Source organism: Cervus canadensis, chromosome 12 (genome assembly GCF_019320065.1).
Source record: "Cervus canadensis isolate Bull #8, Minnesota chromosome 12, ASM1932006v1, whole genome shotgun sequence".
In the NCBI taxonomy this organism is placed as follows: domain Eukaryota; kingdom Metazoa; phylum Chordata; class Mammalia; order Artiodactyla; family Cervidae; genus Cervus; species Cervus canadensis.
Window position 1 is genome coordinate 63063331 of NC_057397.1, and position 15465 is coordinate 63078795.

The 15465-nt window shown below is 43.4% G+C and overlaps 1 protein-coding gene and 1 pseudogene across 4 annotated transcripts in view; both read right to left on the bottom strand.

Moving 5' to 3' along the window:
* The window catches only part of MTDH (metadherin), a 57683-nt gene extending 49753 nt beyond the window's left edge, over positions 1–7930 (bottom strand). For 2 of the 4 annotated variants that reach the window (XM_043483087.1, XM_043483083.1), the window contains exon 1: positions 7181–7929. In XM_043483087.1, the coding sequence (XP_043339022.1) occupies positions 7181–7564 (384 nt within the window). In that variant the 5' untranslated portion in view covers positions 7565–7929. Of the gene's footprint in view, positions 1–7180 lie in introns of all 4 variants that reach the window. The other 2 variants (XM_043483085.1, XM_043483084.1) reach the window with 2 other exon arrangements.
* A 3464-nt stretch (positions 7931–11394) lies between these two features.
* LOC122450955 lies at positions 11395–11862 on the bottom strand (annotated as a pseudogene).
* Between the last annotated feature and the right edge of the window lie 3603 nt (positions 11863–15465).

A 15465-nucleotide genomic window follows, 5' to 3' on the forward strand; every position in this document is an offset into this window, starting at 1 on the left:
TGAGATAAGGATTACAGGTGACACAGTGGACACATATCCATGTAGTTCTTTCTGAGATGGATCTGAGAAAGTAGTTTCTGAGATGGATCTAAGAGTAGTTTCTCTCCAAACTACTAGCATAGTTGGAGAGAAACTAGAGCAAAAAACTAGTCGGGAAATCTCCAGCAAGCCAGGGGTTAGGACTCCGTGCTTTCACTGCCAAGGACCCAGGTTCAATCCCTGGTTGGGGAACTAAGATCCCACAAGCTGCATGGTGCAGCCAAAAACACCAAACCAAACCAAACAAATACAAATTAACTACCAACTCCCCTCCACCCAAACAACAAAAAAAGTGGTCAAGCAACACCCACTCCTCACACAGATCTCTGGATTTTGTTTGAATAATACTAATAACTTTAAAATGCTTTCAAGACTTTCACAACCTCAAAAAATAGCACATTACCCAATAATGCGGAATTGCAACAAAAGCAAGTGCTCAGAGAGTTTACTGCTGCTCTTGGTATCTGAGATGAACACAACTGTTAAAGGTCTTTTCTGTCAGAACTATTAAAGGCATTCTCTACAGCGCCTCTGGCAGAAGAAAATGACAGGATGAAAAAGTCCTGTCCTATGACCAAACAAATGAAGCCAAAACTCTGGAGCTGCTGTAAAGGTCATTATAATTTCCAGCAGAAACTTCTGATTTTTAAAGGTAAAATTTAAAAGCAATAAAGTTGTAACTCACTGAGAAAATTAGATTTGTTCTCTGAATGCAGTGTAATATCCTGGAACATGCTATCAAAACCAGAGCAGTATAATGGAAATAACAGTGAGTTCTTAAGCTAGAAATCAGGATATTGTTTTGCCTTTGAAACGCCATTGCTTTATAACCTTGAATAAGTCCATCTCTCTGAATCTCAAGATTCTTTTTTTTTTTTTTGGGTATAATCAGGGATATTTGTTTTACTATCACTCAAGATTTTTAAATTAAATGAGTATTCAAGGCTTAAAACATTAGCAACTTAAAGGGAAAAAGAAAACCCTATAGATGACATGTAACTTTAGTAATACCTGAGATAATATGGCAAAACCACTACCTATGAATAAAAGACATAATCCTATTGAGAGTATCTTAAAATACAAATCTATTTAGCTCAATAACAGATTAGACCATCCAGCTAAACAGGAAGGTATCATTTTAGATCATTCAGCATTTAATTTAACAAATAGTTACCAAAGGCTCTAATATGCCAGTCACTGTTTGCCATCTGACAGCATGGCTTATCATCTAGAAGAGAGAAAAAAAAAAACCCTGAGCAAAAGTAAATGAAGAAGTTAATAAACAATTTACAAACTATAATAAAGGAAACACATACAAAAGATTGAGACAGAAAATAGAAAGGGATGCCTATTTCAAATAGAGTGATTAGGAAAGTATTTTGTAGGAGGGTGAGTTTCAAAGTTAGATCTAAAGGCTGATCAGAACAGTGGGTCAAGTTTGCAGCATTGGGTTGCAAAAGAGCGTGAAGAAGTGCAAAGAAATTACTGTAAGTGAAGGTAGCAAATGAGAGGAAGCTAACTCAGGTTTGCTCAGAAAGAAAAGCAGCTGCTGAGCCATACAGGAAAAAAGTTTAGATTTTAAATGCAAAAACTACTAAAATGTTGGTTTTAGATAAGATGGCGATTTGCTTTTAAAAAGGCTCCTTACTAGGGTGTTGAGAAATGACTGCAGGCAGTCGACAGAAGCTGTTGCTGTACAAGTGAGCTAAGGTGGAAACAGAATGAGAGCGGCTGGACTAGATATCTGTTTTGGAGATAAAAGTGATGGTACCTGCTGAAGGATTAGATATGAGGTGAAGATGATGAAGATATAAGGAAAAGGGGAGAATCAAGAATGATTCTTAGATTTTTCGCCTGAATAACTGAAGCAAAGGCAGAGTCATTTACCATTTACAGAAATGGGGACAACTGGGAGAAGGCAGGGAATTGAGTGCTGTTTTGGAGATGTTAAAGTTTTTGAGATAAACATCAGGTTTCCTATTGAAGAAATCAAGTATACATCTAGACATGAGGTTCTGGAGGTAGGAGAAACAGTCCAGTCGTTGTTGTTTAGTCGGTCAGTCACGTGCAACTCTTTCGCAACCCACCAGGCTCCTCTATCCATGGGGTTTTCCAGGCAAGAGCACTGGAGCAGGTTGCCATTTCCTTCTCCAGGGGATCTTCCCAACCCAAGGATTGAACCTTCATCTCCTGCATTGGTAGTTGGATTCTTTACCAGTGAGCCACCCCAGGGAAACCCATTAGTTCAGTTATAGATACAAACGAACAATTGATTGCCATTATTTGGAGATTCAATATCCACAAATTCGCCTACTAGCTAAAAGTATTTCTAACCCCCAAATCAATACTTGTCATTCTTGGACATGCAGAGAGTTATGAAAAAAGTCTGAGTCATTCTACAAGCACATTCCCAGGCAATGCTCTGTTTTAGCTCTCATAAAAAATATAAACACATAAAAGAGAGACTAACTCTAGCTGGGGAGCTAGACAAAAGCTTTATAGTAGAGGTAGCAATGTAGCTGGGCCATTTAAGGATAGGTAGAAATTGGCAGAGATACAGAAGAAGGGGGCTTCTTAGAAGAAATCGTATGAACAGAAGAAGGCAGTATGAACAGAGACATGCTGACATCTGGCCAATGGGAATGTCTCATGGGTAATGTGCTGATGTGCTGAGTTGTGGCCAACTCTTTGTGACCCCATGGACTGTAATCCGCCAAGTTCCACTGTCCATGGAATTTTCCAGGCAAGAATACTGGAGTGGGTTGCCATTTCCTTCTCCACATATGGGTAATGGTAACAGATAAAATCTAAGATGGGATTAGATCATGAAAAGGCTTGAGAGCCATGCCACTGAATTTTATTCAACAGGTGTTGGGGAATTACTGAAAGGATGTGAACTTGAAAGTCACATGATTAGAGTTGGGCTTCCTAGGTGATGCTAGTGGTGAAGAATTCACCTGCCAGTGCAAGAGACATAAGTGATGCAGGTTTGATCCTTGGGTTGGAAAGAATCCCTGGAGAAGGGAATGGCTACCCACTCCAGTATTCTTGCCTGGAGAATTCTATGGACTAAAGAGCCTGGTGGGCTACAGTCCACAGGATCACTAAGAGTCAGACATGTCTGAGTGCCCAACACTTTAAAAGATTTAACTGGCATGAGTGGGTAGAAAGGATTGGCAACAAAGGGACTGAAAGCAGGAAAACCAGTTAGGATGCTGTTAGGACAGCCTAAGCAAAAGGTAATAAAGTCCGAAAGTAGGGCAGTGGAAGTGAAACTAGAAAAGAAGTAACTACTACAAAAGACAGCTTACTATTTAGAATGATTTACTGGCTGTAGAAAGATGGACCTTACAAAATTTACGCCAGATGAGGCAAACACAGCCATTTTTCACTGTAAAAATAAAAAGGTGGCTCACATGGATGTTTCTAGGCATAAAAAACAGAATCAAGCTGCATAAATACTTTGGCGGGACATTTTACTGTATTATACATTCAATAACTACTTGTTAGGTGCCAACCACTATGCAAGGTCATACAGTAGCAAACAAGACAAAACACTATTTATTGAGCTTATAGATATTAACACTTGTACTATGGAAAATCTTTATGAAAAATGAATTTTCTTTGATGATGATCTTGGTTACCTGCTTCCAGGTGAAACACAAAGCAATAACTGCTAAAGACCAGCTATCTGAGATGTTGTTTAGTTGCTAAGTCATGTCCTGACTCTTTGGGATCCCATGGACTGTAGCCCACTAGACTCCTCTGTCCATGGGATTTCCCAGGCAAGAATACTGGAGTGGGTTGCCATTTACATCCATCTAAATCACCATACAGGTTAAGTCAAGAAAAAAATATTTACTGAGTGTCTACTTAATACACACGATGAACGAGGTGTCAAGAAAAACACATGTAAGAAAACAGTGATAAGCCCAGTGAAAAGTGTCACCCCCTTCACCTTTAACAGGGGAATGAACACAAAAACCTATGGCAAGGTATTAGGGGATAAAAAGCAAACCAATACAAGAATTAAAAAAAAAAAAAAGCTTATGAAGAGATTTAAAAAAGCTAAATGACATCTACTCTATACATAAAAACAGGCAACTAGAAACAACTGAAAATTTGAGTTGTGAAATCTGGAATGATTTAAGAGAAAACTTAAAAGGGACCAAAATAAATTCAGAATGTTTTTTCAAAAAAACTGTAGTTGACACCCCTGAATCCACTTGAATCAGAAGTATATTCAAAATGTTTATCAGAATGACGTAGTAATAAAAGATGAATTATAAGATTAACATGACTGGACCTAGAAATCTCTCTTACACTTTGAATCTTACGGCACTACTGCAGTCAATGATTTCCAGATAGGCAAGGGAGCTTGTTAAAAAAAGCAGATTCCCTGGACCCAGCTCCACAGACTCTGAATTTACATCTGTAGTTGGACTCAAGAATCTACACAATTTAACAAGCATTCAAAGTAACTACTGCAAGTAGTCAGGGTGAGCACTCTGAGGAATGCTGCAGTGTTTTACCTCAAGTAAGATCTTCAATTTATAAACAAGATAAGCTAACGGAAACAAGGTTAAATGCCTCACTCAAGTTTAGAGTTCCAATTCCTGCCAGGCCAACAGAGTTAAGTCTTCCACCCCCAAGCCTTTGCTATTTCTTCAGCCTTTCCCAATATCCAGTTCCTCCCCACTTTCAAAGTCAAATTCCACAAAAGGTTTTTCCTGGCTACCTGGGTCTCAGTAAGGTTGCACTGTTAAGTTTCTGATATCTTTTTTCCACAGCTGGAATAAGAAGTTCCCTGGGGAAAACTGAGCTTTTGCTTTTGTATCCCTTTCACTATAAGACACATGAATATGGTGTTCCTTTTTTACTGCCTTCAATTTGCAAGCCGCATCCTGCTTTTCCCCAAACAGAAACTTAGCAAAGTGATGAAGCATATGAATACTAACCAACTAATAACTAACTAAATGGAAGCTTGGATTTCTTAACCCTGTAAAGCAGCGTTTTTCTGTGGGTCACCCCTAAAATCAAATGTGAAACTAATTTAGTAAGTCACAAATATCATTAAAGAAAAATAGAATAGTGTGAAGGAGGGGGGTATTGTAAAATGTTTTCTCTAGGTTGTGGTCAAAAACTTTTGAAAGCCACAGTTTTGTAAATGTTGATAAACTTCTCCAACACATCCTTACTGTTAGGTAGGCAAACATATTTTCTTACGCAATTAACAGTCAGTCACTCTCAGCCTTCCCATTCTCTATTCTCCAAAGCTAATACTGTATTTATTTATTCATTCCCCCTAGCACAAACACTAAGTTTGATGAGTATTTTTCACAGCACAAGTTCCACAGGAGCCTGTCTGTGTTCCTTCTTCAGATGGGTCATCTAAGTATTGTGATGCGCTTCGAATGGGCTCTTGTCAGCACCGGTCTGTTAACCCAAGTCTGTCTGAAATTAGAGAGGCGCAAACAGGGCTTTGAAATTTTCACAACCTGTTTCATCCACACTGGTCTTAGGCTTATGAATGAATGTAATTTTTTAAAAGATCACCTTCTTTCCTATCTTGGAGCCAGGTTCCCACCATAACATTACTTTCCAGTAAACTTTGATACTCCCTACAATTTTAAATATAATTACATAGTTTCCAAATCACTTCTATTTTCTCTTCTCCTAACCTAAGGCAGTAGTCATACTAACAAAAGTTGTATCCTTTTCTAGTTCTCGTACATATCTTGTATCCTCTTCACCAGCAGGTCTAATCTAGACCTAATAATGCAGTAATTGTGGCTTGTCACAGCTCTAATACAGTGTCATCCTTTGTACTGTCACCAACCATACTCTCATGACTTTAGCTTGAATTCACATCTGACTGCCTCCATAACTTTGCTAAATTCTTCCAAATCCCTCCCCCTCTCTAAACCTCATTTACACTGTTCACACCTCTACAGCACCTGTCAGTCCACAAGATATTAGAATTATTTTTGAATCTGTCTCCTATATTAGTTTCCACGACTAACTTTCACGTACATACCAGTCACTGTCCAGCAAAAACCAGAGGGCATCTCACACAGAACCTTACTGTGCTGAAAAGGTGAGGCGCTAAAACCAGCGGCTATAAAAATAGGTTAGGAGTCGTTTCCAATTTTGCACACCCTCCATACTCTGGTCAACTATACGCAATTTTTAAAGAAGTAAAATAAAACCATGAAAGTTCTAATGAGAGACTCATGGGGGACATGGCAATCAAGGCTACAGAAATAAAAGGCGAAAGCAGGATAAGACGGTCGTGATGCGCTCTGCCTTTCCACACGTGGTCCGGTAAATGGGCGCCTGATCACTTTTCTCAGCCCGGCACCAATCTGCTCTGTCATCCTTTTTACCCTATTTCAAAACCTCCCACACCGCTCCGCTCAACTTGCCTTGGCGCCCTCTCAGAAAGCCGTGTACCCCAAGGGACGTTAGAAGACAGACTCCCTCTTGCCGGGCTCCTGTTCCGGCCTCCAGGGGCCACATGCACCAGAAGCAGAGTGGGCAACCATTTCCCTTCTAGAGCCCTAACTAAAATGGAAGCGCGTCCAGACCTGGGTACCTTTAATCCTCGAGTAAGCCCCGGAGTTTTTAATTCACCGTTATCTCCTCCACTGCCTCCCACCTCGGCGGGACCTGAAGCACGCAGGCTCTTGGATTCCAGGCGCAGTCTTGCCACAACTTCCCAACGCCACCATAAGGTCCCGCCGGCCTCCGCAAACACAGGCAGCCTAACCCAAGTAGGCCTCCGGGGGGGGTGGGGGGGGGGAGGTGCAGCGGCTTGGCATGTCATTCGGGCGGTCAAGGGTCCCCAAACTGCCTCGCCCTCCGGGGGAGCTTTTATTTAAAAGTACCCCCAAAACAGTCTAACTTCCTTCCTCAAAACCGATCTGCCCCGCGGGGTCCTATACTTCCTGAGTTTCCACCATTCCCCAAGAAACGTGTCCACCGATCGCCGCCTCCACCTGGGAGGCTGCATCCCGGCTCTCGACTATGTTCCCTCGGTCCCCTTTGCCGGATTCCGGCGGGGGCGGCTGGGGTTTGGCCTCCCGATTGCTCGACGGGGGCGGGGGGCTCCCCACCCCCCCGCCGCTCCTCCCCTACTCACTTTGGGCTTCTCTTGCAATTTCTTCCGGTTCTTTTTCTTTTGCTCCTCGCTCCTGAGATTCTTCAGCACGCCTTGGTCGTCAGCGGCCGGGGCCGGCGCGGCGGCCGCCGCCTCCTCCCTCTTGCGGGGCGGGCTCCTCCGCTTCTTGCGGGCGCCGGCGCAAGCCGCGGCCCAGCCGTATCCGAGCAGGAAGAGCAGCAGCAGCCCCAGCGCGCCCGTGCCCACCAGGATCACCCAGCCCGGGTACCGCTTCGGCTCCAGCCCCAGGTCGAGGCCCAGTTCGGTGCGCAGAAAACCCAGGCCGACCGAGAGCATTTCCTGCAGCCGGGCCGAGCCGTCCTCGGCCTGCTGGGCCAGCTCGTCCAGCCAGCTCCGTGTAGCCATCTTCCCTCCCCGTCAGGGGGACCGGGGGGACTCACAGGATGACGCCGGGCCGCTGAGACGCCGTGGAACAGTCGAGGGAAGCGAGGACGCGCCGAGGCCGGACTGCCTCAGGCCGAGCGCATTGCGGCCGCCCCTCGCGCCGGAGCCGGGTATCGGCCTCTGCCGCTGCCAGGAGGACAGGGGGCCGCTCCCCTGGTTCCCCCCTCGTCAGAGCCTCACTCCGCCGCCGCCAGAGGAGGGGGACGGCGGGAGGGAGTGTCTCCAGTGGCGGCCGCTAAGCGGCGTCTCCGCGCCAGTGCCGGGCCCCAGCTGTCCTCCCTCGGCGGAACAATGGCGGCTCCGGCCGCGATCCACGCAGCGGGAGGCGACGGGGGGGGGGGCGGGGCGGAGCGGGGCCGCGGGTCACGTGGGCGGCGGTGGGCGGGGCGTGGGTGTCACGTGGGCGCGGGCGCGGCCAGGCGGGGCGGAAGCCGTTGGAGGGAGCGTGTGGCTGAGGCGGTCGGCGGGGACGTTTTTCGGCGTGTGCCGGAGGCGCGCCGAGCACTGGGGACCGGTGACTCTGGGCGGGAGGTTGGGAGGGGTTTACTGAAGGAAGCCTCTGAGGGATGGCTGGTGGCCAGGAGCTAGGAGACGTGGCGCTTTGAATGGGTTCTAGGGGAGGGGCTCTTGAGGAAGCCTGGGGAAGCCTGGGGGCTGCGGCGGGGCCGGGGAGGTGGGGGGCGGGGCGTGCAAGAGGGTGAAGAGCTAGGATGTGAAAGTTGGACTATAAAGAAAACTGAGCGCCGAAGAATTGATGCTTTTAAACTGTGGTGTTGGAGAAGACTCTTGAGAGTCCCTTGGACTGCAAGGAGATCCAACCACTCCATCCTAAAGGAGATCAGTCCTGGGTGTTCATTGGAAGGACTGATGTTGAAGTTGAAACTCCTGTACTTTGGCCACCTAATGCGAAGAGCTGACTCATTTGAAAAGACCTTGATGCTGGGAAAGATTGAAGGCGGGAGGAGAAGGGGACGACAGAGGATGAGATGGTTGGATGGCATCACCGACTGGATGGACATAAATTTGAGTAAACTCCGGGAGTTGGTGATGGACAGGGAGGCCTGGCGTGCTGCGATTCATGGGGTCGCAAAGAGTCGGACACGACTGAGCGACTGAACTGACTGAGGAACCAGGTCAAGGGGTGTAGGTCCAAGTCGCCCTAGTAGCTGTCTGCTTTTCTCCGTTCTTTTTCTGGGAGTAGTGTTGGGGTGGAAGCAGCTTCTACTCACTGTATCACGGGTCCAGCTAGACTCTTTCAGAGTTGAGCTCAGTTGAGTCCGAAGCCGGGCACTCTTCTTTCGGGGCCTAGGTTTCGTTCACAAATTAGGTTTGTCTCAACTTACCACGTTGCGTGGCTACAGTTTGCCTGCCTGACCTAGGGCGCTTTGGCGTAGTTTTCGCTCCTTCGCTTTTGGCTTTCGTTCCTGTCATTCGCCAAAACTCAAAAAGGTTGGAAGGCACGTGGGCAGTATTATTTTCCTATTGCAGTTTAATAAGAAGTAGGCTCAGACGGTAAAGCGTCTGCCCGCAATCCTGGAGAACCGCGTTCGATCCCCGGGTAGGGAAGATCCCCTGGAGAAGGAAATGGCAACCCACTCCCGTACTCTTGCCTAGAAAATTCCATGGATGGAGGAGCCAGGTGGGCTACAGTCCATGGGGTCGTAAAGAGTCTGACACGACTGAGCGACTTTTTACTTTAACTTTAACAATGTGAGGCGTATTGGATTGTGTTTCACATGTAGATGAAGTAGTTCCCTCGTTGCGTTCTATTTTAAGCTTTTGTGCAAGATCACAGAGAATTTCCAAAAATTCTTTTTTGTATGCTGCGTTGACCATATCTGGGTAACATTAGGAAGAAGTGAATTTTCAGATCTTAAAAGTACAAAGATGATATTCACGGCTGCCTTAGGGTTTTGACATTATACTTCCCTATGAGAAAACTTGATGTGTTATCGTTAAATGATAATTAGCATTTTTAGCAAGTGTCTTAACTAAATACAGGCTTTCTCAAAGAATAGAAAGGGGAGTAATATTAATAAGTACCGAATGCCAAAAATGTATTCAGGAGTATTTTGACCTATTTTGCAACTGTGTTGTAATGCATATTGTGATTAATGAGTGAAAGGGAGTTTGGTAAATAATAAACTGTTACTCTAGCCAAGCTTTATACAGACTTATAATTAAAGACTGTAATTAAAGACAGTGTAAATTACAAGGCCAAAAACTTGGAAGCTGTCATTGGAACTGCTTTATCTAAAAGGTTCCAAATTCCATTTATATTTATGAAAGTAAGTTTACAATTTTACATTTATGTTTTGATTCCAGCGACATGAGGGATATCTTTCCTAAGAGGCCCATTCTAGGTGAACATGTGAGGGCTTATGAATTAAGCTATTATACAATAATGGTAGTTGGATATCCCTGTTCTTTGGCAGTCTGGCAAATATCGATTATGTAAAATCCTATCAGCTTTCTTTTTTTGTGTGTGTGACTCCCCTTTGACCTTAAAAAAAAAATGTTTACTGTATTTGGTAATACAGATTAATAATAATTTTTCACATTTAGCTTTGTGTCATCTTTTAAAGTATTTTAAGAACAAAAATGGATTCATACACTATTTACTGTTTTGCATTTAATGACAAATGCAAAGTGACATTTTAGTGACATCAGCATTCATGTCACTTGATAGAACCCAGCTGATAAAACTCACCAGGAACATACCAGCAGCCCCACAATGTTGGGTTTATTAACTTGCTGCAGAATGAAATTTAGGTAAAATGTAAATGAGGCAGTGCTTTGAAAGAGTCAAAGCAAAGCAAGCGGTGTCTAAAAGAGAAAATATCAAGCCTGGCCTGGAACATCCTAATTCCTTGAAAATAGTGAAGTTAAAAGAAATATTAGATGTCGTTCCTGAAACCTCTTTTCTTGAAGCAACTGGATTGGAAATGAAGACTGCTAATTCAGAGTCAAAATGACCCACACAATGAAATACCACGAAGAAATAAATACATGAAGCGGCATAGCTGAATCTCAACACAAATATGCCGAGTGAAAGAAGCCAGGCAAAAAAGAGTATGTAATGTATGATTTCATTTATATAAAACTAGAAAATGCAAACTGTGAGAGCACGGAGTGTTGGGAGGGAGCGATTACAAAGGTGCACCAGGAAACTTTGGGGAGTGATGGATATGTTATCTTTATTATTCTGGTTTTATGGGCCTATGGGTTTTATGGGTTTATATATGTCAAAACTTACCAAATGTGTACTTTAGATATTGTAGTTTATATCAAGTATACCTCAATAAAACAGTTTACAGTTTTTTGAAGTGACCCACGTGGAAGGAATAGCTGCATACAGGAGTGGCGGGCTCCATGTTCACTGTTCGTATTTTTAACAAAGTTTTTACCAATCTATAATTTTAAGGTTTGTTAGCAGTATATACTTGATGTTAATTTTTTTAAACAGGTTTGCACAATAAATATTCACTTATTCTATGATCTGTCTCTACTATATAGTTTATTTAACATCGTTTATTGTTGGATAGGTTATTTACAAGTTTTTTTGTTGCTGTTCTTGTTTTTTGCCATTAAATGCAATTCTGTCATGAATACGCTTGTAACTAAATAGCTTTGTGAATACCCATAAGAACTTCCTGCTTTGTGAGGATAGAATCCTGGCATTGTCATTGCCTGAGCCATAGCCCACAGTATGTAACACTTTTAGTTTGAAAGTGTTTTTGTTTTTACATCAAGGCAATTTATTAACAAAACAACAATTTGAGGAGTCCTGTTCACAGATGGTGACGGTGGAGACCGCTCTTCTTGCGGGTGCTGTCAGAGGGGATGGGGGTTACATTCTCAATCCACCCAATCTTCATCCCTGAGCGGGCAAGGGCTCTGAGCACTGACTGGGCTCCTGGTCCAGGAGTCTTGCTCCTATTTCCTCCTGTGGCCCAGAGTTTGATGTGGAGGGCAGTGATGCCCAGTGCCTTACATCTCTGGGCTACATCCTAGGCAGCCAACATGGCAGCATATGGAGAGGACTCATCTCAGTCAGCCTTCACATTCATCCAACCAGTTACACGGCAGATGGTTTCCTTGCCTGAAAGATTGGTGACATGGACAAAAGTGTCGATGAAGGATGCAAAGGTGTGGCACACACCAAATACATTTTCTTCTTTAGCCATCTGAGGGCCAAGGCCGATGACCTGTTCTTCCTTCTTTTCTTTCCCCCTGCAAGGTGCCATTTCTGCACATCTTCTCCAGACTCTTATCACTGGAAAGAGCTTAGTTTGGAAACTTTAAGAGACCTGAAGAAGTTCTACCTAGAGCCTCTCATTTCACAGAAGAGAAGAAAAGTGCTTCAGAGGGTTAAGGGTGTATCACAGAGAGTGGCTGAGTTCCTGGTAGAAGCCAGCCTTAACTGTTCTTGATTCCTATTCTTGATCCTCTTTTTCTGTATACTCTGTGATTAATTCTTGGGATTAGTGTGTTTTTGTTTGCTCAGACTGCCAAAACAAAATTCCGTAAACTAGGTAGCTTAGACAACTGAGATTTCTTTTCTCACAGTTCTGGAGACTGGAAGTCCAAGATCAGGGGACTGGTTTTCTTCCTGGCTTCCAGATGGCCACTTCCTTGCTGTGTCCTCACATGGTGGAGAGAGAGCCAGTGAACTCTCTGACATCTCTTCTTATAAAGATACTAATCCTGTCAGATTAGGGCCCCACCCTTATGACTTCATTTAACCTTAATTGCTTCCCTAAAAACCTTATCTCCAAGTAACAGTCATGTTGGGCTTAGGGCTCCAACATGTGAATTTGGAGTGGGGACAAACTTTTGCATTTCAGTAAAGCTTCCCAGGTCCCGCAGTTGGTAAGAAATCCACTTGCCAATGCAGGAGATTCCAGAGACTCAGGTTTGGTCCCTGGGTCCAGAAGATCCCCTGGAGGAGGAAATGGCAACCCAATCCAATATTCTTGTCTGGAAAATTCCATAGAGAAGCCGGGTGGCTACAGCACATGGGGTCACAAGGAGTTGGACACATAAACAAGTTATGTGTAGAGGGTTGCAAATGAATATGTAGTGTTTTTATCTCTTAAATTAGGTTATGGGTGTAAGAGTGCTCTTTAATCTCTACTTTTCGTATACCTGAGATACTTTGTAATTAAATTTAACTGATAAAAATTAAATGACAAAAGCTATAGTTTGCATAGAAGCTAGGCAAAATAATGGAGGCTTCTGTGACTATACAGTTGTGGAGTTGCTGTAATTTTACAATGGGGAGTGATATACTGGACCGTATCTATAGGTATCCCTTTAGGCCTTTTAACCCCTTTTGCTCTGATTTCATGTTCAGCATGCCACTTATTTTGTAATGAGGCATCTTTACTATAAGATGCACTGACTTAAGTAATCTGATCGGCTTTGACATTATATTTACTAGTGTAAACCATACATTTTCCATGGAGCAATATTGCTCACACAGGGATTTTTCAGTATTGGTTTTGGGGACAAAAAAAAAATTTTTTTAGTGTACAGATATAATACACTACAGGTACAGATATGCAATATATATGTGACATTAAAACTTCATAGGAAAGAATATCCTTTAGAAGGGTGATATCACCTTAGAAGGGTGATAATGAAAGAATGAATGAAAAATACTGCTGCAAAGGAAGAAATTGGCACTCTGTTTCATCAGTTAGACACCTGTGGTTTTAGTTAATCAGTTTCCGAGGATCATTAATTCAATCTTTTTTTTAAAATTTAATATTTATTTGCCTGTGCCAGGTCTTCATTGCTGCTCAGGCTTTTCCCTAGTTTTGGGGAGGGAGGGCTACTCTCCATTTGCAGTATGCAGTCTTCTCTTTGTGGTAGCTTCTCTTGTTGCGGGGCATGGGCTCTAGGCTTGCAGGCTTCAGTAGTTGCTGCTCCCAGGCTCCAGAGCACAGCCTCAATAGTTGTAGCCCACAGGCTCAGTTGCTCCATGGTGTGTGGGATCTTCCCATACTAGAGATTGAACCCCGTGTCTCCTACATTGGCAGAGAGACTCTTCACCACTGAGTCCCCAGGGAAGCCCCTATTCAATCATTTCTTCACTGGACATTTATTGAATCCCAGCTCTTTGGTTTAAATGCATGCTATCTGTCCTCAAAAATCTCAGAGCCTAATGAGGACGATGGATCCTTTCTTAAATGGCTTAAATGCAGGAGAGTATCACTACAGTAAACTGATTTAAGCACAAAGATTGTACTGGATGCTGTGATGTACCTCCCAGGTCCTGCTTTGGTGATGAAAGAGTTTTCCCACAACTCTGGGAATGTTGCCAGTGAATTTGAGGTTCTTTCTTCATTGAGAATTTGAAGATGAAGAAGAAAGGTTAAGAAAGTAAAGTGAAAGTTTATTTAAGCAATAAAGTTTCTTGCCACCTGGCCCCTGCCCTCATTTCTCTGCTCATACCTAGCCACTTGCCTACTCTAACAGGAGTATTACCAGGGGCCATCTCTTAGGTGTCAGATTTTGGGGAAATGACTGAGGAAAACTTCCTCAGCAAAGGCCATGTCCCCATTCAGGGACAACCTACATCCAGTGACTCATCAGCCTGGGGCTGCACAGTCCTGGCCTTGTCCCACCCTGGGTCAGTTTTGAAAGACCATCCCAGCCCCACAGTACTCCTTGAGCTTGGCTGAGGATTGTTGATACTGTGTCTCAGCCCAGTTCTTGCCCTTCTCAGTCCCGTTTCCTTCTTCTTCCCCTGGTGTTGGTTCCAAGAGCGCTTCCTTATATGTTCATCTAAAAGTCTACTTCACGGAGAACTTAGTCTGTAACAGTTTGATGAAGATTTACAAAGTGATATCACCAACAAGGGAAAGGTTATTTCTGTATTTGAAGCAGTGGAACACTTTCAAATACTATATATTTAGGTTCAGTCTAGGAGTCTGAGTAGGCTGTTGCTATGAAGAGAAGGAAGAGAGTGGAGAGGAAGTTCCAAGCATGAGGACCAGCAAAAGTGAAGGCTTTGGGACATGAGAGAGCATGGGATGCTTGGATTATGGTGACCACTATTCTATAACTAGTGATAGAGTCCTTAAGATTATGTGGAGGGATTTGAAGAAGAAGAAATTCTTAACAATGACTCTTAGGTTTCTCACTTCCAATTGGATAGATGGTGGTGCCGTTCATTGAAATGGGGAATATTGGGAAAGAGCTAAGTTTGGCAATTCGAGATTAGTAGCTTTGTTTTATACACATTGATTTTGAGAGTACAAATTATCCAGATAAGTTATCAAATAGGTAGGTACACATGGATGTGGACTCCAGGGGAGAGATGAGAGCTGGGGATACCCCTTAGTTTTCTTGCTTTGTTCACACTCATTTCTTAATCACTGATGCTTTCTACTCTTAAAAACCCTTTGCACTGTGCATGAAATTCATTGATTGCTTTTCCTAGTTAATTTCCACTTACTCTTCCTATCTCAAGTGAAACATCATTTTCTCCTAGATGCTGTGCCCAGCACTTGACCAGGTCACTCCTCATGTTGCGTATATTTATGGCACCATGAAATTTCATAGTACTCATTGAAATTATTTTCACACTTATTCATGTGACATTTGCAGAAGACTCAAAAAGTTTTTGAGAACATGATATACCACAAATCCTGCCATTTTGGACTGAAAGGGACAAAGAGAGTAGAAAACGTAAAGAACACATGGAACTTCCAAAACTTTACTGGCAAGAGGCAGGCTGAGAAAATTACTCGATTGCAAACTGCGCTACTTTTCTTGAGAAAGAAATGGAGACTCAGAGCATAAAATCAGGGGTCCAGAGGGTGGAGTTAAGACTCATGGAGAATTATTCTAAA